This window comes from Mauremys mutica, chromosome 2 (assembly GCF_020497125.1).
Source record: "Mauremys mutica isolate MM-2020 ecotype Southern chromosome 2, ASM2049712v1, whole genome shotgun sequence".
Classification (NCBI taxonomy): Eukaryota; Metazoa; Chordata; order Testudines; family Geoemydidae; genus Mauremys; species Mauremys mutica.
This window is the reverse complement of record NC_059073.1, coordinates 16,839,509-16,866,235: the sequence shown is the minus strand read 5'-3', so window position 1 is coordinate 16,866,235 and position 26,727 is coordinate 16,839,509. Positions and strand designations below refer to the sequence as shown.

At 39.5% G+C, this 26,727-nt stretch overlaps 1 protein-coding gene across 2 annotated transcripts in view; it reads left to right on the top strand.

The window, feature by feature from the left end:
- Positions 1-26,727, top strand: part of KHDRBS3 (KH RNA binding domain containing, signal transduction associated 3) — a 203,583-nt gene that overhangs the window by 152,242 nt on the left and 24,614 nt on the right. For both annotated transcript variants that reach the window (XM_045007790.1, XR_006577443.1), the window contains exon 7: positions 10,892-10,974. In XM_045007790.1, the coding sequence (XP_044863725.1) occupies positions 10,892-10,974 (83 nt within the window). The remainder of the gene's footprint in view (positions 1-10,891; positions 10,975-26,727) is intronic.

Genomic DNA, 26,727 nt, shown 5'->3' with positions numbered 1-26,727 from the left:
ACTATTAATTTTGTCATCCTGATATCACTACTGCATATTTAAATATTAGCAATACATCAGACGGCAGTCACAGTACAGCAGCTGTTTATAATTTTCATCTCACTGTAAGTACATAGTCCACTGTATTTCTACCTTTGAATTACATCACAAAGTCAAAGAATCATACTTTTACTTTGCAGAGGATAGATTTGTTTTTTGCAAGTGTAATAGCATTCCAGTGAAGCGGCAGTTCTTCGAGGGGCTCTGCATATTCCCGCTTATGGGTATAGGGCCTACTGGTGGAGCCTAACAATAGAACCTTCTGCAGGCAGTGCCCATTAGAGTACATGTGCACCACCCTCGTACTGTCCCTCAGTGTTTCTGAATGTTTTGGGGGCAAATCTGTGCCCTCTACTGCCTAAATTCTTTCGAACTGTTGCACCAGGGTTCTTGTCTTCCTGGCATTGGACGAAAACATTAGGTGTTATAAGTGCCTGGGATAAGCAGGGCCGGCACCAGCACAGCAAGCAGGTGCTTGGGGCAGCCAACGGAAAGGGCCTCTCGGAGCGAAAGCCCCGCTGCTGAATTGCTGCCGAAGAATGAAGTGGTGGCGGTAGAGCTGCTGCCAAAGTGCTGCCAATCGTGGCTTTTTTTTTTCCACTGCTTGGGGCGGCAAAAACACTGGAGCCAGCCCTGGGGACAAGGCCACTCTCCTTCTGGACGTTCTGCTTGCTGGACTTTCATGCCCAGAACATACAAAGCCAGGCAGAACCAGACCTCTGTGCATTTGCTTAAAGAAGTTCTTGCCACTAAACTATCCAGATCTGGAGGGTCATTGGATCCGAAGACTAAATGTTTCTAATCTGGTGGCTTTCTCCAGCAAGGTTAAGTTGTCTAAGTGTTCTCACTCTTTGGTATCTTTGCCAGTGCCAGCTCTCAATCCTTCAAAAAAAGCTGTCAAGTCTCTGAAGGCATCATTGGTAGAAAAGGGCTGACCGCTTAGGAACCTAGAGCCATTTCGGTTCCAACTGTATTGTTTCAAAAGAAGCAGTTGAGGGAGAAGGCGGTCACTGTTAGCAGTGCCAGATCCTGTATGAGAGACTTATTGGATCTGTCCACTTCTGCCATAGCTTCTATGGTTCCAACTTCGAAATCCAAATTGGGCTCTGCTTCAAAGTCCAGTGCTGTGAAGCTGAGTATTTCTCCAGATCTGGTGCCTTTCAGGCCTGTGATGCCAGTTCCATCCTCCACTCTTGTTCTGGGACAGTCCTTAGATCCAAAGAGGATGTTAACAATGGTTGCTGATGTGCATCTTCCTGCATCTGTGCATTCCTCAGATCCAACTGACAGGAAGTTTGTAATGAGGAAGAGGCAGTCATCTTCAGTTCTGTGGTCTGCTTCTTCACCTGCAAAGAGGAGAAGAGCAGAGAAAGTTGTTAGTTTTTCTCTGGGATCCATCTGTGCCGCTGCCGCCTCCTCCTCCTCCTCCAATTCCAACAGGATCTTCAGGCAGATCTTTCTCACCTTATGTCTGTCTTCACCCTGTGGTTACATAGCTGTGTCAGGTGTGATACATAGCAGATCTGAGGTCAGATCCCATTTTAGAGGAGACTACAGGAAGGAAACTTGTTTTGTCCCAGGTTATGCCTCCTTATGCTTTTGCTTCTCCTTCTGTGGAAATGTTTCCAGATCCTAGCTACTAAAGAGACCTGTTGGGTTCCACCACAAGAATTTTTGGGTTATCCTCCTTATAGATAGAGGATTGATGTTTCATCCAATAAGGATACGGTGGCTCAACAGTCTTTGGATCTATTTCCTCCAGATCCATCAGCAGCTCAGATAGTCGTACCTGATATGCTTTCTGAAGAAGAGGATGAGAAGATACAAATGGATACTGACTGTAGTAAGTGCAGGCCCTGATAAAGGCCCAGTATGAGGCCTGAGGCCTGAACTAAAGTAATGAACAAGACTTAGCTAAAAAGCAAAGTGAGGCTGTGAGCTGAAGGCCGGCTCAGTTCACAGAAGCTGGCAGGAAAAGGGCTGATGCTGCATAAACATATATTCACCTAGCATACCGAAGTATAAACACAGCATTAGAACACACTATACTGAAACATTCCATAGATAATAAAAGGACAGGCCGACCCATCCCAATGACAGGGGCAAAAGGGTAAAATGATGGGTAGAGTTGTTTTGATCAAACCAACATGTACAAGGTAGAAGGCGGCACCTAAATACGTAGAAAGGTGGAACCTTGCTGCGTAGAGGGGTGGCCCCTCAATACGTCAGGTGTGATGTGTAACTTGTTTGTATCTGTGTATAAGAATGCATTCCTGGGGCGGTGTCTTTGTCCAGACTAGGGGGCAGTGGAAAGTCCCGCCACTGACTGAGCTAAGTCCATTGCCAAGAGGCACTTTCTCGTAGTATGCCCTGAGTTAGGCTAAGAAACCTACAGGGAACTGCAATTGTGTCCGAGGTCGCAATAAACCTAGCCGACGTGGCTTTGCATCTTACTGGACACTGTGGTTATTGGGGGTTCTTGTCGGGTCTGCTGTGTCAGCTATCTTCGAAGAGCTGGGGCAGCACACAAAGGGAACACACGCACGCAGCCGAGTGATATCAACATTGGAGAAAGCAGAGCACCACACCGGTACCACTCTGACAACACTGACTTTAATCCTGATTTGTCACCAGATGAGCATGTTAGGTGTAGCTTCTGCTTCTTCCCCTTCTGAGGATGCTTTGCAATTCCATGACCTCATAGATCACATGGTAGCCACATTAAACTTACTTTTAGTGACTGTGGAGGCAGCCTTTCATCCAGTGTTTGATTTTCTTGGGGCTACCTCCACCAATAGGCTGTCACTTCCTATCCTGGATGTTTTTTTGCAGCCTCCTAAGACTGTTTGGTCAACTCCTGCTTGCTGTCAGCCTATTTCCAAGAAAGCAGACACTGCATCGGCTTCCTCATGAAGGGTTTTCTTTCTTTTATATGCATGCTCTGCCAAATTTGTTGGTTGTGGCTGCTTCCAGTAATAGGCTTAGGTCTGGCCAAACTCACTCCACTCCTGCTGATAGGCAAAAGAGAAATATTGATGCACTGTGAATCAGTGACTTGTTCTCTTTGTTATTTACCACTCTCCCAGTTTTTGTGTCATCTGCAAACCTTATCAGTGATGATTTTGTTTGTTCTACCAGCTCATTGATAAAGATGTTAAACAGCATAGGGCCAAGAACTGACCCCACTGGAAATAGACCCGCTTGATGACAATTCACCATTTACATTTTTTTAATTCATTTAATGTGTGCCATGCTAATTTTATATTCTAGTTTCTTAATCAAAATGTCATACGGGACCAAGTCAAACCCCTTAAAGACATCTAAGTGTATTTTGTCAACATATTACCTTTATTAACCAAACTTGTAATCACATCAAAAAAATACCAAGTTAGTTTGACAGGATCTATTTTCCATAAACCCATGTTGACTTGCATTAACTACATTACTCTCCTTTAATTCTTTATTAATCAAGTCCCATATCAGCTGCTGCATTATTTTGCTCAGGATCAATGTCAGGCTCACAGGCTGATAATTACCTGTGTCATCCCATTTATCTTTTTACAAATTGGCACAGCAATAGTTTTCTTCCAGTCTTCTGGAACTTCCAGAAGTGCTCCAAGATGTGTTGAAAATCAATATTAACAGCCCAGCAAGCTCCTTAGCCAGCTTTTTGAAACTCTTGGATGCAAGTTGTTTGGACTTGCTGATTTTAAAATGTCTAACTTTAGTAACTTCTGTTTAACATCCTCCTGAGATTTTAGTAGAATGCTATTTTTGACCTAGAGTGCCATGCCCCCTCCCTTTCCCTCACTCAGTCATTCCTAAATAGCTTATAATCATTGATTTTAACATTCCACTCGTGCAAATCATCCCACCAGCTTTCAGTAATATGACTAAATCAACTTTATGGTCATAAATGAGTACTTCCAGTTCCTCATGTTTGTTGCCCGGGCTCCTAGTATTAATGTACAAGCAATTTAAGAATTTCTTCTCGTCGTGTCCTTTGGTTCCTTGATTAATTTTGTTCTCAGCATCTCAAATTAGAGTGGCTAATTACCAGGCACTGATGGCCCATTATGAATTCTACCTGTGGAAAAGGATGGTTTTCTTTGTTCAAGATAAAAAAAGGCTTGTCTGATGCCATTTTGACAGAAGGACAGAACATGTCAAAGCATGTCTTTAAAGCATTGTTTGATGCATTACACTCTTCTGACAGAGCCTTGGTGTCTGTAGCTACCTTGAGGAGGCATGCTTGGCTCGATTCCTCTTCTCTGGCAGCAGACACTAGAATTAAAGTGTCAAGTATCAGAGTGGTAGCCGTGTTAGTCTGGATCTGTAAAAGCAACAAAGAGTCTTTTGGCACCTTATAGACTAACAGGCGTATTGGAGCATGAGCTTTCGTGGGTGAATACCCACTTCATCGGATGACATGCATCCGACGAAGTGGGTATTCACCCACGAAAGCTTATGCTCCAATACGTCTGTTAGTCTATAAGGTGCCACAGGACTCTTTGCTGCTTTTATAGAATGAAAGTGGAAGATGTCCCCTTCAAAGGGAATTGTCTTTTCTGCAATAAGACTGATGTATTGTTGTTTAAAGGACTCTAGAGCCACTGCTTGTTTGCTAGGTCTTTAGCCCTCTTCTTTTTTTTCAATATCAGTAGAAATATTACTCTCCGTCATCTGTTTATTTTTCTACAAATCTGATGTCGGCAACTGCACCAGCAACCTCCATCTTCATTTGAGACCAAGCATAAAATGAGGCCTTTCAGATGTAGACCTATGAGACAATCTGTTCCCTCTTCATCTTCCTTTAAAACCAGGTCTCACATTTGATGTGAGGCTTGACAGTCATGGTCCTATCAGCAAGTATCCATCTCTTCTTTTATTTGGGGACAGACTAGCCCAATTCATCCGCAGTTCATCAGAGACTGATTTCATAGGATGTATGGGTACTAAAATTACAGACAGAGGCTATGCTGTTCAGTTTGCATGGCTGTCCCTATCCTTCCCTTTTCAGGTAACCTTCTCACAACGTTATTCTACATATGGAAGTTCAAAAGCTGCTCTAGACAGGAGCTGTTAAAGAGGTACCCAAACATCTGTGCGGTTAGGGTTCCATTCAAGATATTTCCTGGTATAGAAAAAAAAAGGTGGGGGTTTCTGCCTAATTTTAGATTTAAGAAAACTTAACAGATCCTCCCAGACATTCTGATTACATATGTTAAACCTGGCCTCCATAATTCCTTCATTTACAATTAGGGATTGGTTTATCACTCTCTGTTTAAAGGATGCTTATTTTCATCTCTGTCCAGCATAGTCATTGACAATACCTGCATTTCATGGTGTTGGGGTGCCATTTCCAATACAAAGTGTTCCTGCTTGGCCTCTCCACAGCACCAAGAATCTTTTCAAAGTGCCTTTCTATGGTAGTGGTACATCTGAGAAAATAGGGTATTTTTTTTTACCCATATTTGGATGATTGGTGGCTAAAAGCTGCTACATCACATTTACAATCTCCCTCTTTTCACATCTGGGTCTGCTTTTCAATGTCATCCTATCATATCTCTGTTCAACTCAGAGAATTATTTTTATAGGTTCTAAACTTGTGTCAGTAGCAGGGAAGGCTTTTCTTCCAGAGGACAGGTTTCTACAAATAGAACAAGTGGTTTTCCAAATTTGAGCCTGCCAATCCCAGAAAGTGATCGCCTTCCAAAGTCTTATGGATTCTGAATTCACTGAATTGGTAAACAGACAAATCATGTTCTTTGAGGTGTTCTGTTCAGTCCCACTTCATCGGTCACCACAATGTCAGATGTATCCAACAGTGGATTGGGAGCCCATTTTGAGGCTGGATTACAATCCAGAGTCACTGGTATTTTCATTAAAGAGCTTGTTCATAATGTGTTGGTATTAAGAACTATTTGTTTGGCCTTCAGATCTTTCCTTCATATAAAAGAAAAGGTTGTTCACGTATCAACAGACAATACAATCGCTACAACAGACAATACAATCAACAGACAATACATGAACAAACCAAAGGAGTCCTCATTCTTTCCAGTTATGTGGTGAAACAGTCAGATTATGAGATTTATGCATGCTTTGAGATCTATCTGGTTGTCCTGAATTTAGAAGGGGAAAGCAGTGTGCTAGCAGATTGTCAGCAGGAACAGTTCTGAAATTCATGAGTGGTCCCCGAAGGATTGAGTAACATGAGACATCTTTTCCTGTTGGGATCGTCCTGAGGTAGACCTGTTTGTAAAAAGATCAATAAAAAGTGTCCTCTCCTCTGTTCAAGAGCAGAGAGGGAGAGTCCTTCTACACTGGGTAAGAGTATGCCCTTCCCCCCTTTCCATTGATTCAGAAAGTGGTGAAGGGGAAACATCAGGACAGGGCAAAAATTATATTTGATTGCCACAGCTTAGCCGAGACAGCAGTAGCATAAGCTTTTTCTTCAGCTATTAGTCAGACTGTACCTGTGTCTTCCTCTGGCTCCAGATCTCTTATCATAGTAACTGGGCAGGATCCTTCATCCAGATCCTCAGTTGCTTCATCTTACTACCTGGTATTGGACCTTGGCTAGTCTTGAACAGTAATATTCCTCTTTGGTTCAAAATGTACTGCTTAATTCTAGAAAATTGTCTACTAGAAATATTACTATTTAGAATGGGCTACATTTTGTTGCATGAATGCAGGAAAATTTGATTGTCTAGTTTCATCTTCAGACCCTGTATTTTGGAATATTTAATGCACTTAAAATCTGAAGGATTATCTGATTCTTTCTTAAAGGTTCACCTGGCAGCTGTTTCATTTTACCATGCTTTGATTGATGGTAGATCACTCTTTGCATGTTATTCTGTTAAATGGTTTATGAAGGGATATTTAATGTGTATCGTCCTTTAAAGTATCCAGTCCCATGCTGAGATCTTAATCTGGTTTTATCTATGCTTATGAGGGTACCTTTTTAACCTCTGGTAGAGTATTCTTTATTTTGTGTATCTATTAAAGAGATCTTCATTATTGTTATAACACCAGCCAGAAGGGTGAGCAAACTCTATCCCTGACGGCTGACTTGCCAGTTATAGTTTTTCGTAAAGATAAGATAGCTATTTGACCTGATCCCTATGTTTTGCCAAAAGTGGAGTCCAAGTTTCCTATCAACCAGACAATTTTACCAGTGTTTTTTCCCCAGAACCTCACACTAATAAAGGGAAATCTGTGTTATGTACTTTATATGCTAGAAGTGTTCTTCCGTGTTATTTAAATATAACAGAGTTTTCAAAGTTCTTCTAGGTTTTTTGTTTGTTATGCTAAGAAAAATAGGGATCAGTGTGTCTGCTCAGACTATTTCCAGATGGATTAAACTATATGTCATTTAGTGCTACAAATTAGCAGAAAATCCTGTGCTTTCTGTGTTGTATGGTCTCACTCTGCATGGCTGTAGAGGCATCTTTTGCTTGTCTTAAACATGTTCCAGATAGGAACTGCTACCTGGAAGTCAGTGCATGCATTCACTCAATGTTATGCTCTAGATCTGGCTTCAAGAGTGAATGCCAAATTTGGTAGAGCAGTGCTTCAGTCATTATTTAATTTTGACTTTGTTCCCACCTCCTGGGTTTTCAGCACTGCTTCTCAAACTGCCCATAGCAGATAATATGCAGAGCCACTCGAAGAAGAAATGAAGGTTACTTTGTTGTAACACAAGTTCTTCAATGTGACCACATATTCACACTTCCCTCCTATTTCCCCCTCTTTCTCAGAGTCCTATTATGGTCACTCTGAGTTAGCAATGGAAGGAATTGAGAGTGTAGAGGGCCAGCGTCCCCTTGTAAAGCTTTTGGAAATGTCAAGGGAAAGAGGCAAGGCATGTGCTCTTTAAAGCACACTGCTTGGAGGAGGTTCTCCGGTTAGGCGCCACCCGGTGGCACAATACCTGTAAGTGTGAATATGTAATCATCTCAAGGAACTGTGAGTTATAGGGAAGTAACCTTCGTTTATCATTCTTTGCGTTCTGTAAAGTGAACACATCAAAACAGAATAGTCCAATACCTGTTCAGAGACTGGAAGGTTCAATGAAACCCAAAGCTAGTAAATAATATACTAACTTTTTGGAAGAAGATTATATTTAAAGAGAAGTGTCCAGATACTAAATATAGTAACACACAGAGCTGCCAACCAGGATGGGATAGGAAACGGTAGTATTGGCCATGCCAGTTACACCCTATTAAGGCAATTGGGCTAGCAACTTATGGAACCAAGCCTCTCTCTGCACTCTAAGTTGAACCTGCCATACTTAGCCAGCATTCTGTCTTCCTTGTGGTGAAGTCAGTTTGCTAGCACTGTTTCGTACTTGGAGCACATTTTGGCATTGTTCCTTTTAAGAAGGTTTAGATATGCTGGGTCTCAAGCAAAAGCCACTTTTCTTTTCTTTGTCTTATGACCCTTCTCTTACCCCACACCCCTCTGGGCCAACTGTTCAGCAAAACATTCCCTCCTAATGTAGCCAATATGTAACTAATGAGTCGATTTCCAAAATTCCCTAGGACTCTCCTTTGGTGGAAGCTCCCAACCAATATAATATAGGAAGTTCATTTGATCCTCTATCCCCAGCCATTGTGATCATCACAGATACATCCAGTTTGAGTTGGAGAGCTTATCTCTGAAGCTGAGAGTTCAAAATTGGTAGAATCTGGGGGAGGAGACCAAGTGCCATATACATGTAGTGTATATTAGGTTGCCTCAAATCCTTTCTGGCATTGAATAAGGGCTATGTTGTTAACATGATGGCTAAATATTACATTAATAAATAATGAGGTGCTAGTTAACAATAATGCCAGGAAGCAATGGCTGTGTCAGATGGGAGTCTGGCTCATCAAATGCAACTCAGCAGATCTGACTGACAGAGAATATGGCAACAGACTCTCAGTTGCTGGCTGCAGGAACAGTGTGAGTGTTCCTTGAAACAGACAGTGATGGATAGACTATCACAGACACATTCTTGCTGAACTGGAGTAAGAGATTCTTTGATGCCTTTCCAACAGTTCCAATGGTAATAAAAAGATGCAAGACATTCTCCAAAATCATACTAGTTGCCCTAGTTGAGCTAGACAGTATTGGTACATGAAGTTCCTAGGTCTTCTACATTCATCATCAGACCTGCTATCACAGGAAGACTATTTTCTCTATTTTACAAATTTGGAGTCACTTCATCTCCATTGCTTTGATCATAAGACATTGACTACTTCTGATGTGGAATGCTCTGTGGAAATAGAGGAGGCTCTGCTACATTCTAGAAAGGCATCTGTGTTGAATTGTTCATCTCAGAAGATGTTTTCTCAAAGATAATCAGATAATGTCTCCATGACCCATGCCCTTACAATTGATTTTGAAATATTTATTGTACTTGGTGTTTGTCTCCCCTTGTATTAGATGCACCTTGGTAGAATACATCTATAATCTTACTATATTATCTCCCAGTGGATGTTTCTATTGTTTTCAGTCATCAAAAGATTCCTAAAAGGATCTGGTGTTTTCCTATCAGAGTTGAGAACCTCTTCCATCAAGGAACCTTAGTGTTGTGCTGACAAGATTGTACAGTTGGAGATCTTATGACAGTGTTCTTTATTCCACTTGGCACTAAAAGCTCCATTTTTAGTCACAATTACATCTACAAGAGAGTTACCCTGTATTTTTATCTCAAATTTATTCCAAATCTGATGTCTTAATTTCATCTGAATCAGATCATCAGTCTCCCAAGTATCTTTTCAAAGCTTACCTGGGGGAACTAGGCTTATATATCTTCTATGGCAAGAGAGGGCTTTGAGTTATTTGGGTAAAATTGAGGCCTTTAGAATATCAACAGTTTTGTAACCTCGGGGGATCAATGTGAAGGGAATGTCATTTCCAGTCAGCATCTGTTTAAATGGATTAGGCTTTGCATTGAGTCATGTTGTAAATTATCTAAGGTGTCAGATCTTTACAGTTCTAGATTTCACTCTACCAGGCATAAGCCAATATCATGGGGTTACCTCTGTATTCTTTTCATTATAAACATCTGGAAGGGTCCTGCCTGGACTTCTGTATAAACTTTCATACAACACTGCTCTCTCAATCTGGGATCTAGGTCTGATGCTGGTTTTGGGAGGGCAGTTCTACAATTCTTGTTTAATTAGATCTCTGCCCTCCTTCATGGGGTTATGCCATTTACTAAACTCCCACAAGTGGGACTATGCAGAGGCTACTTCAAGAAGTACAAATGGTTACTTACATTAGTAACTCTGGTTCTTAAGGGTGTTGTCTCTGCATAATTGCACTGCCTGTCAGCCTCTCTCTTCTTCAGAATTATACTCTTACAGGATTCTTGAGTTTAGGGAAAAGAACTAAGGCAACTGGATTTGCATAGCCTTTTTATAACCTTGGGTCCAAAGTTTGTTGCCACAAAAGGTCCCGAACTGACACTGCTTTCTTGAAGGTCTGTGGCTCCAGACATACCACAGGTGTGAATATGCAGAGGCAGCACCCTTGAAGAACCACAGTTACTTTGTGGTAAGTAGCCATTTTTATTCAACATGCTAATATCTCTTAAAAGTGCAAAATTGGTTGCCACCAAGATCTCAAACTTAAATCCAAAGTAACTACATAAATCTTAGATCTTAGATTTATGTTGCCTCTTAGATAGAATTGGTGTGTATATTAAGTGTATTAAGATTTTATAGTTCCATGGTTTACATCTTGTTGCATGAATTTAGATTTCAGTGGATAGTGTTGTTCACATTTATAATTAACATATTTCTTTCAGGTTCTGAAGTGTGTTCTTTACATTTTAACATTACTTTTCTATTATATTTTTCAGGAGTATGATGATGGATATGGCACTGCTTATGATGAGCAGGGCTACGACTCCTATGATAACAGCTATAGCACCCAGGCACAAAGGTAAATATCAAGTCCCACTGTATTTATAGGAGAAAACTCCTACAATCAAAGAGTCCTGTGGCACCTTATAGACTAACAGACGTATTGGAGCATGAGCTTTCGTGGGTGAATACCCACTGCATCCGACGAAGTGGGTATTCACCCACGAAAGCTCATGCTCCAATATGTCTGTTAGTCTATAAGGTGCCACAGGACTCTTTGCTGCTTTTACAGATCCATACTAACACGGCTACCCCTCTGATATCCTACAATCAAGTAGCTAGTTTTACTTTCAGTACCAATGAATTCCTTTTATATCTAATCTTAAACAGCATAAATATTATGCAAGAGGATTGTTAGCAACAATCTGCAGTCTTATATTGTTCTTTGCTATCAAGTATGTACAAAAGACAAATTGCCACCAAAAGGGGTCGAATGGAACCCAGTAAACAAGGAGAAGAGATATTGAAAAAATGGCAAATTTTACTAGATTACATTATTCACAAACTTGGTTGACAGTGGCATTATAAAGTGCATGAACAGTATATACTTGAAAGAAAAGGAATTTTTACTCACTTTTTAGCTTGTTGGAACTTGGCTTCGAAAAATTTCAAGAATCAAAGGATAACATGTGTAACTTGTTCAGTACAAATAGATTTTGATAAAACAATTTTAGGGAACTTTTTATTTGATTGATTTGGTTTATTTGGTTGAGCTCATTGTGCTGACCATGCTGAGTATGCAGATATTCTGGTTTTATGTTCCTGCATTCATTATCTATGGTGATTGACTTTAAAAGATTTTTCTCATGGGTAAGATGTCCTGTACAATATTTCTAAGGATAGGGAGTGTGCTGCTCAAACTGACAATATATCTCACCCACCAGTAAACAAGTTAAAGACAACTTTTACTTAAATGCATTATAACAGTGCAGCAAAATCTAAAAAACTAAAGAACCCTGATTTCACAACACAGTTGAGGAGGAAAAACACTTTCCCAGCTGGCAACTGAGGAATATTTTGCCATTCTGTTTGTCAGGAATGATTTAAGTCTTTGTGAGGGAAGAAAGCTCTCAAAACCAGGCAAACTGCTCAAAGTGAAAAATTGATGGAAAGTTTTAATTTCACTGTTTTCACTTAGATTGGTTTTTTTATGATGTTTTTGACAACCAGAAAAGAGTAGTCTTTATTCATGGTGTCTCCCACCTGAAAAGGTTTTGTAAATTTCTAAAAACTGATGTGCATACCAGAAGCATTAAGAACTCTGGAGGATGTGTCTACCTTGCATACTACCTTTAGAAAATAGCAGCAGTTAACATGATTTTTTTAGTAAATATACTGGTCAAAAAAGTCTTCAAATTTTTACTTTTAATATTGGCAGTTCTATTTTGCTTTGTTGCTTTTAATGTTAGTAGTAGGTTTTATTTGCTGTTGCAGCCTATGCTTTCAGATAGCACAATGAAAATACTGGACTAGACTAAAACTTAAAAAATGATTATTTGAATTTGTTTTCCTTTTTGTCAGGTTTTAAACAAGATCTTTTATGAACTTTTTTTTTTATCTTTTACAAATTTTGGTGGTCCTCTGAATGATGATGAGCAAAAATCAAATGAAACACAACATGTAATTCATATGTAAAGTACTGATTATTAGCCATAATGTGTTATTATTGAGTGTCACCAGAGTAGAACTACTTTATTAGGTAGTTGTTTTATGTTGCATCTGGGATATTGTTCCAGTTATGTTCACTAGACTCCAAATTTGATAAACTTTTAAAAAGAATTACTTATTCACTTTCTTATTTTGCTGTTTTTATAAACAATAGGGGTAGTTCATGGTGAAAGGGAAGGGGGTATGAATTTGCTTGATGAAATATTGCTCATACAATCCCGGCTCACATTTTTTGCAAAGATATTTCAGAATTTCATTAGCCAAACCATCTGAGCAACACAAAACAATTTTTAATCTTCTGATCAAAGAACAGAACATATTGTAATGTCATTTGTAACTACTAAGAGATGCTTGTAACACTGGAATATATCTAAATGTCGTTGGTGTTACACACATTATGTGAAACAAAAGAGAATTGTGATGCTATAGTATCATAAAGATTGTTTTTGATACTTCCCCTCATTATAAGGGAAAAAAATCTTGACATATTTGAATGAAGAATAGGTCCACATGTTTAAAATGGGTCACTTTTTGATTAGCATGTAAAAGCAAGGTTTGCTTGTTTTAAGTACCCCTAAAATAATGTTAAAACAAATATTAGGTTAATCGGCCTCTTTAAACTCAGTCAACAGTTAGGACTACATTTTCCTTTTTTCTAGTACTATGGGTACGTGGCATGCTTAAAAAGTTCATACTGATTTTAAAATATTGCAGATTTCAGAGATATTCTGTATCAGAGGGGTAGCCGTGTTAGTCTGGTTCTGTAGAAGCAGCAAAGAATCCTGTGGCACCTTATAGACTAACAGACGTTTTGCAGCATGAGCTTTCGTGGGTGAATACCCACTTCTTCGGATGCAAGTAGTGGAAATTTCCAGGGGCAGGTGTAAATATAAGCAAGCAAGAAGCAAGCTAGAGATAACGAGGTTAAATCAATCAGGGAGGATGAGGCCCTGTTCCAGCAGCTGAGATGGCCATCCTACAGCAAAAAAACTTTAGGACCAGACTTCAAAGAGAAACTGCTGAGCTCCAGGTCATCTGCAAATTTAACACCATCAGCTCAGGACTAAACAAAGACTGTGAATGGCTTGCCAATTACAGAACCAGTTTCTCATACCTTGGTTTTGACACCTCAGCTGCTGGAACAGGGCCTCATCCTCCCTGATTGATCTAACCTCGTTATCTCTAGCTTGCTTCTTGCTTGCTTATATATACACCTGCCCCTGGAAATTTCCACTACTTGCATCCGAAGAAGTGGGTATTCACCCACGAAAGCTCATGCTGCAAAACGTCTGTTAGTCTATAAGGTGCCACAGGATTCTTTGCTGCTTCTACAGAGATATTCTGTGTACTTAAAATGAGGAATGCCACTAGAACTGGAAATATCTCTAGAAACAGACTAAAGTTTTGAAATGTACCCCACTGTATGTGTGCTTCTACTACTCAGGGGAAATTAAAGATGCTTCATCTATTTGCTGTTGTTCAGTCTTCGGATTCCTGATTTGCAAAATAATGACTTTTTAGTTTATTTGTTGTACATCTCAGAGTAGTGGTATTTTTGGTATTCTAGGTTGTCAGATAGTTTTCTTATGTGAAACAAAATAGTACAGTGCTAGTTAAAGAGAATGTTCTTGCAGTGGAATGAATAGCTCACTGTCCCACCCAAGTCCATCTCAAATGTGAAGTGCAGTAATAAATTTTTGTAGTTTGTTCTCCATTTTGGGGCATCCAGTGCAACTGGATAGAGCTCTCCCCTAGCACGGCACCATTTGATACTTTCACATCCTTCTTACTGTCTCCCCAGGATATCTGTAGCTGATAGGGGTTGAAGGGAATGATATGACATTCAGATACCATGGTCTAAATATTGTGGGTGGATGGGTAGTTGAATCTTCACTTGCCTTCATGAAAAGCTGCTCTTCCTCTCTATACAACCTAACCTTCCCTTCTCTCTAGCCACCAATACTGTTGTATAGTAGCCAACCTCCAACTAGGAGACTGAAAGTGATGCCCATTTTAAGTTTTATTAATGGCATTTTGTTTGGTAGTCAGACGTCATCACTGAGAATCACTTTTGTATGACTGCTGGTAGCTATCAACCTTGGGTTTTATTTAAAAACCTTTCACTCTAATACCAGAGAGAAGATTAAATCTGAGATTTCTCTCCAATTCTTACACATAGTAATGTCCCAGCAACCAAGTACAATATCTGTGGGGAGTGTTTCCATTTTGGATACTAAAATGTTGCATTGTCTACAAATAATTTGTTTATAGAGTAAATCCACAAATAATTGAGTGCATTTTGGTGGGCTTTCAAAGGAACTATCTTTGGCAATTATGATAGTCTTCAAATAGATAACTCTGAAGTGTGCTGGATTTAGCCAGCCAGCTCCATTGACTTCTATGGGAGATATGTGATGAAATTCCCATGCAGCACTTAACATTTAGGGGATAATATTAGATAGAAATTATACCCATACAAATTAGTAAGGCTAATTGAACAAATAATGCTAAAGCAGTCCAGTCGTAGTAAGAAAGATAAAATGAGTTTATGAAACATTGTTGCTTAGCTTTTGAAAATTGAGAATAGTAAACATTTGTGAAATTGTCAGTCAGCCAGCTCTACCTAAAGACCAGAGTATAATGGAAACTGTCAAAAGCTATGAATGTTCATGGTAGATTTTCAATGCCAAGCTAAGGAAAGCAAAAAGACTAAAATTAATGTTGCCATATGCCATGCAATATAGCTTTTCTGCAGGCAGCTTTTACATTATGCATTTAGTAATTTCTTCATGAAAGCTGCACTACATAGATACATAATAATTTAACATATACTGCTGAATATAGCACAAATGATCTGTTTAAATATAAATTGAACTGCAGAAGTTAAATACTGCTAAAACAATAACCCCCCATATTATTGTATTCATTTGTGCTTGGCACACAAGTGTCTTTTTTACCAGCTTCACACTTGTGTGTGTGTGTGTGTGTATGTGTATGTATATGATATTTATGAAACAAAGTTGAATTACAAATAATACTTCTCAAAACCATACATCAGGCAATAATCTTTTACTTGGATTTATGGTCAAAAGAAGTTGCTGTTTTAATGGCCTAATGTTAATACTAGAACATTTTATCATGAAAATCCACAGTTTAGAATATAATAGAGAAAAAAGGAGAATTTTAACAGGGAATTATTTCAGATCTATAGACCAGAGTTTAAACATGTTCACTCTGAAGACAAATTACATTAAAATATTAAATCTCTAAAACATTAAAGAAAAAATTAGTTCAATGGCCTTTATGCCTTGGAAGCTTCATACATGATCTACACAAGTGTTTGCAAAGACAATAATAGGGCAAAGGCAAACTACTGGTAATAAATCAATTGCCACTGTCAGCTCACTATTTAATGTTCTCTAGAATACATAAGATTTATCACTGAGGAATTGTAGAGTAATGGTAGTATATGGAAACAAAGTCCACTAGGGAGATGTACTACATCATTCAGATTTAGCACTGCCATCTGCTTAATAGCATTGAGATGACTACAGAGGTACTTATGATCAACCATTCATAGCAGTGACAGATGCTGCAGAGAATTAACATGCCTGAGAATGAGGATTGTTACTAAAATTCAGATTATGTGACAAGATTGCTGAAAAAGGGTATATGTTTGTTACCTGTCCAATAGCACTAAAGGTTTACTATCTACTTTACAGTATTCTGTCAGGAGAGAATGATTAATGCTTGTAAACAAAAGAAAATGCTTAATTTTTCTCAGATTTCAAAGCTCTTAAAATTTATAGAACTATTTCAATTTTCCCCATGTCTCCTAGAAACTTCAAAAAAATATTTGTAGAATTGTTTGTTGATATATGTGATACGGATACAATGATTTCTTCCTTTTAAAAGGTTCTTCTTGGGTCCCATATACATAATATTCCAACCTGCGGTGGAAGTTTGTCAAGAAAAGAATTAATAATTTAAACTGTGAAAGCCATAGAGAGTAAACTAGTTTGCATAAACCTACATGGTAGAAGTCTAAATAATAAGATGGGTGAACTTGAGTGCCTTGTGATAAAGAAGGATATTGATATAATAGGCATCACAGAAACCTGGTGGACTGAGAGCAATCAATGGGACACAATCATTCCGGGTTACAAAATATATCGGAAGGACAGAACAGGTCGTGCAGGGGGAGGTGTGGCACTATATGTGAAAGAAAATGTAGATTCAAATGAAGTAAAAATCTTAAGCGAATCCACATGTTCCATAGAATCTCTAAGGATAGAAATTTCATGCTCTAATAAAAATATAACATTAGGGGTCTATTATCAACCACCTGACCAGGACAGTAATAGTGATGATGAAATGCTAAGGGAAATTAGAGAGGCTATCAAAATTAAGAACCCAATAATAGTGGGGGATTACAATTATCCCCATACTGACTGGGAACATTTCTCTTCAGGATGAAATGCAGAGATAAAATTTCTCGATACTTTAAATGACTGCTTCATGGAGCAGCTGGTATGGGAACCCACAAGGGAAGAGGCAACTCTAGATTTAATCCTGAGTGGAGCGCAGGAGCTGGTCCAAGAGGTAACTATAGCAGGACTGCTTGGAAATAGTGACCATAATACAATAGCATTCAACATCCCTGTGGTGGGAAGAACACCTCAACAGCCCAACACTGTGGCATTTAATTTCAAAAAGGGGAACTATACAAAAATGAGGGGGTTAGTTAAACAAAAGTTAAACGGTATAGTGACTAGTGCCAGCAAGTTAAAGAAGTCTGGGCTGGATGAATGGACGGTAAGGTGGATAGAAAACTGGCTAGATGGTCGGGCTCAATGGGTAGTGATCAATGGTTCCATGTCTAGTTGGCAGCCGGTATCAAGTGGAGTGCCCCAAGGGTCGGTGCTGGGGCCGGTTATATTCAATATCTTCATTAACGATCTGGCGGATGGTGTGGACTGCAGCCTTAGCAAGTTTGCAGATGACACTAAACTGGGAGGAGTGGTTGATACGCTGGAGGATAGGGCTAGGATACAGAGGGAGCTAGACAAATTAGAGGATTGGGCCAAAAGAAATATGATGAGGTTCAACAAGGACAAGTGCAGAGTCCTGCACTTAGGACGGAAGAATCCCATGCACTGCTACAGACTAGGGACCGAATGGCTGGGCAGCAGTTCTGCAGAAAAGGACCTAGGGGTTACGGTGGATGAAAAGCTGAATATGAGTCAACAGTGTGCCCTTGTTGCCAAGAAGGCTAATGGCATTTTGGGTTGTATAAGTAGGGGCATTTCCAGCAGATCGAGGGATGTGATCATTCCCCTCTACTCAGCACTGGTGAGGCCTCATTTGGAGTACTGTGTCCAGTTTTGGGCCCCACACTACAAGAAGGATGTGGATAAATTGGAGAGAGTCCAGCGGAGGGTAACAAAAATGATTAGGGGGCTGGAGCACATGACTTATGAGGAGAGGCTGAGGGAACTTGGATTGTTTAGTCTGCAGAAGAGAAGGGGGGATTTGATAGCTGCTTTCAACTACCTGAAAGGGGGTTCCAAAGAGGATGGATCTAGACTGTTCTCAGTGGTAGAAGATGACAGAACAAGGAGTAATGGTCTCAAGTTGCAGAGGGGGAGGTTTAGGTTGGATATTAGGAAAAACTTTTTCACTAGTAGGGTGGTGAAGAACTGGAATGGGTTACCTAGGGAGGTGGTGGAATCTCCTTCCTTCGAGGTTTTTAAGGTCAGGCTTGACAAAGCCCTGGCTGGGATGATTTAGTTGGGTTTGGTCCTGCTTTGAGCAGGGGGTTGGACTAGATGACCTCCTGAGGTCCCTTCCAACCCTGAGATTCTTTGATTCTATGATTCTATGACTAAAGTGAAATCCCTGCAAGTTGCATGGGCCCTTTTTAAAGACACCATAATAGAGGCCCAACTTCGATGTATACTGCAAATTAAGAAACACAGTAAAAAAACTAAAAAAGATCCACCGTGGCTTAACAACCATGTAAAAGAAGCAGTGAGAGATAAAAAGACTTCCTTTAAAAAGTGGAAGTCAAATCCTAGTGAGGCAAATAGAAAGGAGCACAAACACTGCCAACTTAAGTGCAAGAATGTAATAAGAAAAGCCAAAGAGGAGTTTGAAGAACGGCTAGCCAAAAACTCCAAAGGTAATAACAAAATGTTTTTTAAGTACATCAGAAGCAGGAAGCCTGCTAAACAACCAGTGGGGCCCCTTGACGATCGAAATACAAAAGGAGCACTTAAAGATGATAAAGTCATTGCGGAGAAACTAAATGGATTCTTTGCTTCAGTCTTCACGGCTGAGGATGTTAGGGAGATTCCCAAACCTGAGCCGGCTTTTGTAGGTGACAAATCTGAGGAACTGTCACAGATTGAAGTGTCACTAGAGGAGGTTTTGGAATTAATTGATAAACTCAACATTAACAAGTCACCAGGACCAGATGGCATTCACCCAAGAGTTCTGAAAGAATTCAAATGTGAAGTTGCGGAACTATTAACTAAGATTTGTAACCTGTCCTTTAAATGGGCTTCGGTACCCAATGACTGGAAGTTAGCTAATGTAACACCAATCTTTAAAAAGGGCTCTAGAGGTGATCCCGGTAATTACAGAGCGGTAAATCTAACGTCGGTACCGGGCAAATTAGTCGAAACAATAGTTAAAAATAAAATTGTCAGACACATAGAAAAACATAAACTCTTGAGCAATAGTCAACATGGTTTCTGTAAAGGGAAATCGTGTCTTACTAATCTATTAGAGTTCTTTGAAGGGGTCAACAAACGTGAACGAGGGGGAATCCAGTGGACATAGTGTACTTAGATTTCCAGAAAACCTTTGCAAGGTCCCTCACCAAAGGCTCTTACGTAAATTAAGTTGTCATGGTGTAAGAGGGAAGATCCTTTCATGGATTGAGAACTGGTTAAAAGATAGGGAACAAAGGGTTGGGATAAATGGTAAATTTTCAGAATGGAGAGGGGTATCTGGTAGTGTTCCCCAAGGGCCAATCCTAGGACCAATCCTATTCAACTTATTCATAAATGATCTGGAGAAAGGGGTAAACAGTGAGGTGGCAAAGTTTGCAGATAATACTAAGCTGCTCAAGATAGTTAAGACCAAAGCAGACTGTGAAGAACTTCAAAAAGATCTCACAAAACTATGTGATTGGGCAACAAAATGGCAAATGAAATTTAATGTGGATAAATGCACACTGGAAAAAATAATCCCAACTATACATACAATATGATGGAGGCTAATTTAGCTACAACTAATCAGGAAAGAGATCTTGGAGTCATCGTGGATAATTCTCTGAAGATGTCCAAGCAGTGTGCAGCGGCAGTCAAAAAAGCAAACAGGATGTTAGGAATCATTCAAAAAGGGATAGAGAATAAGACGGAGAATATCTTATTGCCCTTATATAAATCCACGATATGCCCACATCTTGAATACTGCATACAGATGTAGTCTCCTTATCTCAAAAAAGATATACTGGCATTAGAAAAGGTTTAGAGAAGGGCAACTAAAATGATTAGGGGTTTGGAAAAGGTCCCATATGAGGAGAGATTAAAGAGGTTAGGACTTTTCATCTTGGAAAAGAGGACACTAAGGGGGGATATGATAGAGGTATATAAAATCATGAGTGGTGTGGAAAAAGTGAATAAGGAAAAGTTATTTGCTTGTTCCCATAATATAAGAACTAGGGGCCACCAAATGAAATTAATGGGCAGCAGGTTTAAAACAAATAAAAGGAAGTTCTTCTTTACACAGCACATAGTGAACCTGTGGAACTCCATGCCTGAGGAGATTGTGAAGGCTAGGACTATAACAGGGTTTAAAAGAGAACTAGATAAATTCATAATGGTTAAGTCCATTAATGGCTATTAGCTAGGATGGGTATGGAATGGTGTCCCTAGCCTCTGTTTGTCAGAGGGTGGAGATGGATGGCAGGAGAGTGATCACTTGATCATTAGCTATTAGGTTCACTTCCTCTGGGACACCTGGCATTGGTCACTGTTGGTAGACAAGATGCTGGGCTAGATGGACCTTTGGTCTGACCCGGTACGGCCATTCTTATGTTCTTATTATGTTCTTATGTTCATATTGCTTTTTCATAGAATCATGGGATTGGAAGGGATCTTGAGAGGTCATCTAGTCCAGTCCCCTGCACTCATGGGAAGAATAAATATTATCTAGACCATCCCTTACAGGTGTTTGTCTAACATGCTCTTAAAAATCTCCAGTGATGGAGATTCCACAACTTCCCTAAGCAATTTATTCCAGTGCTTAACTCCCTGGACAGTTAGGAAGTTTTTCAGCCAAAACCTCCCTTGCTTCAATTGAAGCCCATTGCTTCTTCTGTTATCCTCAATGGTTAAGAAGAACAATTTTTCTCTCTCCTTGTAACAACCTTTTATGTACTTGAAAACTGTTATGTCCCCTCTGTCTTCTCTTTTCCAGACTAAACAAACCCAATTTTTTTCAATCTTCCCTCATAGGTCATGTTTTCTAGACTTTTAGTCATTTTTGTTGCTCTGCTCTGGACTTTCTCCAATTTGTCCACATCTTTCCTGTAATGTGGTGCCCAGAACTGGACACAATGCTCCAGTTGAGGCCTAATCAGCACGGAGTAGAGCGGAAGAATTACTTCTCGTGTCTTGCTTACATCACTCCAGCTAATACATCCCAGAATGATGTTCATTTTTTTTGCAACGGTGTTACACTGTTGACTCACATTTAACTTGTGATTCACTATGACCCCCAGATCCTTTTCCTCAGTACTCCTTCCTAGGCAGTCATTTCCTATTTTGTATGTGTGCAACTGATTGTTCTTCCTAAGTGGAGTACTTTGCATTTGTCCTTAATTAATTTCATCCTATTTACTTCAGACCATTTCTCCAGTTTGTCCAGATCATTTTGAACTATGCAAGTGCATGCAGGCACTGAAACGTTTAGAAAATACAACTAAAATGTATTCAATGAGAAAAAATGTTAATGAATTTTAAATTTCAAATCCTTGGATTTTGTTGCCTTAAAAGGAGATAAGATGGCCAGGCATGATATTTTACCAGTTTTACAAATTTTGTAAATGTAGTAGATCTTAGATCCTAGATTCCCAGTAAATGTTAATGTCTTTAAATGAGTCCTTCAAGTCACAAGGACATTTTAAAGAAAGAATGTATCATATTTTGTGTTTCACCATAATGCTTTGTTTCATTCTGATGGTAGATACTACACAGATAGTAACTACTGCTGTGTCTATACAGCATTGCATTTTGGAGAATGGACCAGTGTTGATAAGTGAAAGTAGTACACTTTGGAAAACATAATCTCAACTATACATACAAAATGATGGGGCCTACTTGGCTGTTACCACTCAAGAAAGAGATCTTGGAGTCATCGTGGATAGATCTCTGAAAACATCCACTTAATGTGCAGCAGCAGTAAAAAAACAAACAAACAAAACCCTAACAGAATGTTAGGAAATATTAGGAAAGGGTTAGAAAATAGAGAAAAAAATCATAATTCCACTATGCAAATCCATGGTATGCCCACGCCTTGAATAGTGCGCACAGTTTTGGTCGCCCCATCTCAAGAAAGATATATTAGAAGTAGAAAAAGTACAGAGAAGGGCAACAAAAATTATTAGGGGTATGGAACAGCTTGTGTATGAAAAGAGATTTAAAAGACTGGGACTATTCACATTAGAGAAAAGAAGACTAAGGGGGTATGATAGAGGTCTGTAAAATGGTGAATGGTGTGGAGAAGGTGAATAAGAAAGTATTTTTTACTCCTTCCATAGCACAAGATCCAGGGGTCACCCAATGAAATTAATAGGCAGTAGGTTTAAAACAAACATAAGAAAGCACTTATTCAGACAGCCCAAATCAACCTGTGGAACTCATTGACATGGGATGTTGTGAAGGTCAAAAGTATAAATGGGTTAAAAAAAGAATTAGGTGAGTTCATGGAGGATAGGTCCATCAATGGCTATTAGCCAAGATAATCAGGGATGCATCCCATGCTTTGGGTGTCCCTAAACCTCTGGCTGGCAGACCATGTGACTGGATTACAGGGGATGGATCACTTCAATTGCCCTATTCTGTTAATGCCCTCTGAAGAACCTGGCTCCAGCCACTTTTGGAAGACAGGATACTGGGCTAGATGGACCACTTGCCATTCTTACATTCTTATTTTAAACAGATTGAGTTCTTTGAATCTGTCACTATAAGGTTTGTTTTCTAATCCTTTAAGTATTCCAGGAGCAGTCTTACCAGTGCCAAATACAGAGGTAAAACAACCTCTCTACTCTTCTGCCAAGATTCCCCTGTTAATGCATCCCAGGATAGCATTAGCCCTTTTGGCCACCGTGTTGCACTGGGAGCTTGTGTGTGGCTCATTATCTACCATGACCCCTAAATCTTTTTCAGAGTCACTGCTTCCCAGGATAGAGTCCCCCCATCCTGTAAGTATGACTGTCATAATAATTATAATGCATATTGCTTGCTTCAGCCCAGTTTACCAAGCAATGCATATCGCTCTGAATCATTATTTCTTCTTCTTCATTCTTTACCACTCCCCTAATTTTTGTGTTCCCCGCAAACTTTATCAGTGATGATTGTATAGTGTGGTCCACATCTTTATAGAGAGAGTCTGTCAGACCACATTCCCACCACCACCAAATCACAGCCATGAAGACCTCCTTCCATTCAGTTTGTGACCGCTTAGCATGCATATAGCAACTACAGCATTTGCTTAAATTGAAAAGTAAAGTAATACAGTCCATGCAATGAAAATGTTTCAGCATCCTTGCCTTAAGCAGTAGCCTCTTCCCACCCACCCCCCCTTCATCTAGTAGATTTAGATATTAGAAATATAAATCATCCTTTTCATTCCCCTGCTGATATAGGATCGTACCATCCGGTATGTTTACTACCGTACTTTTCAGTCTACTTTTAAATGTCCATACTTCATGAACTGCGCAGAGGGTGAACGTTCCATTTCACTAAGGTTTATAAGATTTAAAAATTTGTTTCATTTCAGATTGGAATGAAACCTGAAAATTTTGAAATTCCCCTCTAAGGACAACTCAAAAAATGTTTAAGAATGATGGGAACATTTTTATTTGATTCTGACTTTTTAAAATGTGTTATAATATACAATGCAAAATATAAAAAAAATTAAATGAAAAGTCATTTCAAAATGAAAAATCTAAATGTTTCATTTAGACAGTGATTGTTATAAATTTCTTTTTTATTTTTCCTAAATGAAATTTTAGTAAAATCAGCATGACTTTCCAAGGCATTTTTATTTCAAAGGAATTGCATTTTACCTCAGAAAACAATTCCATCAAAGTTTTTCCTGACCAGCTATAGTTTTCACCTCAACCATTTGAATGTCCTTGGAAACAATTTTGCAACTTAATATACGTCAGGAAGATTGTTCCTGATAATCTGTAATTGAATCCATAGCTGCCACTAAGCATAAAATCAGAAAAATGTTTCTTAGGCTGGTAAGCAGCAGTGTCTTTGTGTTTTGGGAATTTTAATTTTAAAGTTTCATTAATGCATTGATTTGCAGATGATGGTATTTCAAAGTTGTACTAAAATTTAATTGCTGACATTTTGTTTGTGGGGCTCAGTGTTTTAAATTTACATTGTTAGGCGTCAGCAATCATGCATTTTCAGGGTGTATAAATATGGATTATATGCAAAACAGTGTCTGTTATAGCTTTTCAACGTGTAATTTTCTGCATCTTACTGCTGGTAGCAGAATATGTTTCAGTCTCTGATGTATTCAGAAATCGATCGATCCTATCTATAACAGTTTGATTTCCTGTGATAGGTTAAATGGCTAGTATCTTGCAATTTGTTGATTACAGAGCACCTGGGGCACATTTATGTATTGAAAGTATATAATTTATTACAAAGCAACCCTCTAAAAGAATTATCACAAGCATACCGCATACGGCCTTTGGAGGCCAGGGTAGCAGAACTGGAGGAGCAACAGGAGGCAGAGAGGTATGTTGATGAGGCTTTCCGGGACACTGTAGAATTGTCCCACCTCCGGTCAGACAGCCCCTGCGCTGTTGAGAAGGATGAAAGGCCCAGGGAAGCAGAGCAGTCAACGGGAGCAGAGAGAAACCTTCCCATAGTTGGGATCCTCCTTCCAGATGATGTTGGGGTATCCTCTCACACTGAGGTTACCTTTCTGGGGGAGGGAACTCCAGTCATTAGGAAAAGGCAGGTGTTAGTAATGGGAGATTCGATCATTAGAAACATAGATAGCTGGGTTTGTGATGACCGGGAGAACCGTATGGTGACTTGCCTGCCTGGTGTGAAGGTTGCGGATCTCTCGAGGCATCTAGATAGACTTATGTGTAGTGCTGGGGAGGAGCCGGTGGTCGTCATACATGTAGGTACCAATAACATACGGAAGGGTAGGAGAGACATCCTGGATGCCAAATTTAGGCTGCTAGGAAAGAGACTGGAATCTAGGACCTCTAGGGTGGCATTCTCAAAAATCATTCCTGTTCCACGCACAGGGCCAGGTAGGCAGGCAGAGCTTCAGAGTCTCAATGTGTGGATGAGACTATGGTGTAGAGAGGAGGGGTTTAGATTTATTAGGAACTGGGGAAACTTTTGGGATAGGGGAAGCCAATGCAGGAAGGATGGGCTCCACCTAAACCAAAGTGGATCCAGACTGCTGGCACTTAACATTAAAAAGGTTGTAGAGCAGTTTTTAAATTAGGAGTTGGGGGAAAGCCGATTGCTGCAGAAGAGCACGTGGATTGGACAGAGACTTCTCTTAGAGGAGAGTATATTGATAGAGATTCTCTAGGTTTTAGTCAGGAGGAGAGGATGGAAGAGGATAAAGTTTGGGCCAGACCAGACGAGAAACATTCACATAAAAAAGAATCTGGCACATCAGAAAAGGGCAGACAAATAAACAGGGACAAGTTTTTAAAGTGCTTGTACACAAATGCTAGAAGTCTAAATAATAAGATGGGTGAACTTGAGTGCCTGGTGATAAAGGAGGATATTGATATACTAGGCATCACAGAAACCTGGTGGACTGAGAGCAATCAATGGGACACAATGATTCCGGGTTACAAAATATATCGGAAGGACAGAACAGGTCGTGCATGGGGGGGAGTGGCACTATATGTGAAAGAAAATGTAGATTCAAATGAACTAAAAATCTTAAGCGAATCCGCATGTTCCATAGAATCTCTATGGATAGAAATTTCATGCTCTAATAAAAATATAACATTAGGGATCTATTATTGACCACCTGACCAGGATAGTAATAGTGATGATGAAATGCTAAGGGAAATTAGAGAGGCTATCAAAATTAAGAACCCAATAATAGTGGGGGATTTCAATTATCTCCATATTGAATGGGAACATTTCACTTCAAGATGAAATGCAGAGATAAAATTACTCGATACTTTGAATGACTGCTTCATGGAGCAGCTGGTATGGGAACCCACAAGGGGAGAGGCAACTCTAGATTTAATTCTGAGTGGAGCACAGGAGCTGGTCCAAGAGGTAACTATAGCAGGACTGCTTGGAAATAGTGACCATAATACAATAGCATTCAACATCCCTGTGGTGGGAAGAACATCTCAACAGCCCAACACTGTGGCATTTAATTTCAAAAGGGGGAACTATGCAAAAATGAGGGGGTTAGTTAAACAGAAGTTAAAAGGTACAGTGACTAAAGTGAAATCCCTGTAAGTTGCATGGGCCCTTTTTAAAGACACCATAATAGACGCCCAACTTCAATGTATACCTCAAATTAAGAAACGCAGTAAAAGAACTAAAAAAGATCCACCGTGGCTTAACAACCATGTAAAAGAAGCAATGAGAGATAAAAAGAATTCCTTTAAAAAGTGGAAGTCAAATCCTAGTGAGGCAAATAGAAAGGAGCATAAACACTGCCAAATTAAGTGCAAGAGTATTATAAGAAAAGCCAAAGAGGAATTTGAAGAATGGCTAGCCAAAAACTCCAAAGGTAATAACAAAATGTTTTTAAGTACATCAGAAGCAGGAAGCCTCCTAAACAACCAGTGGGG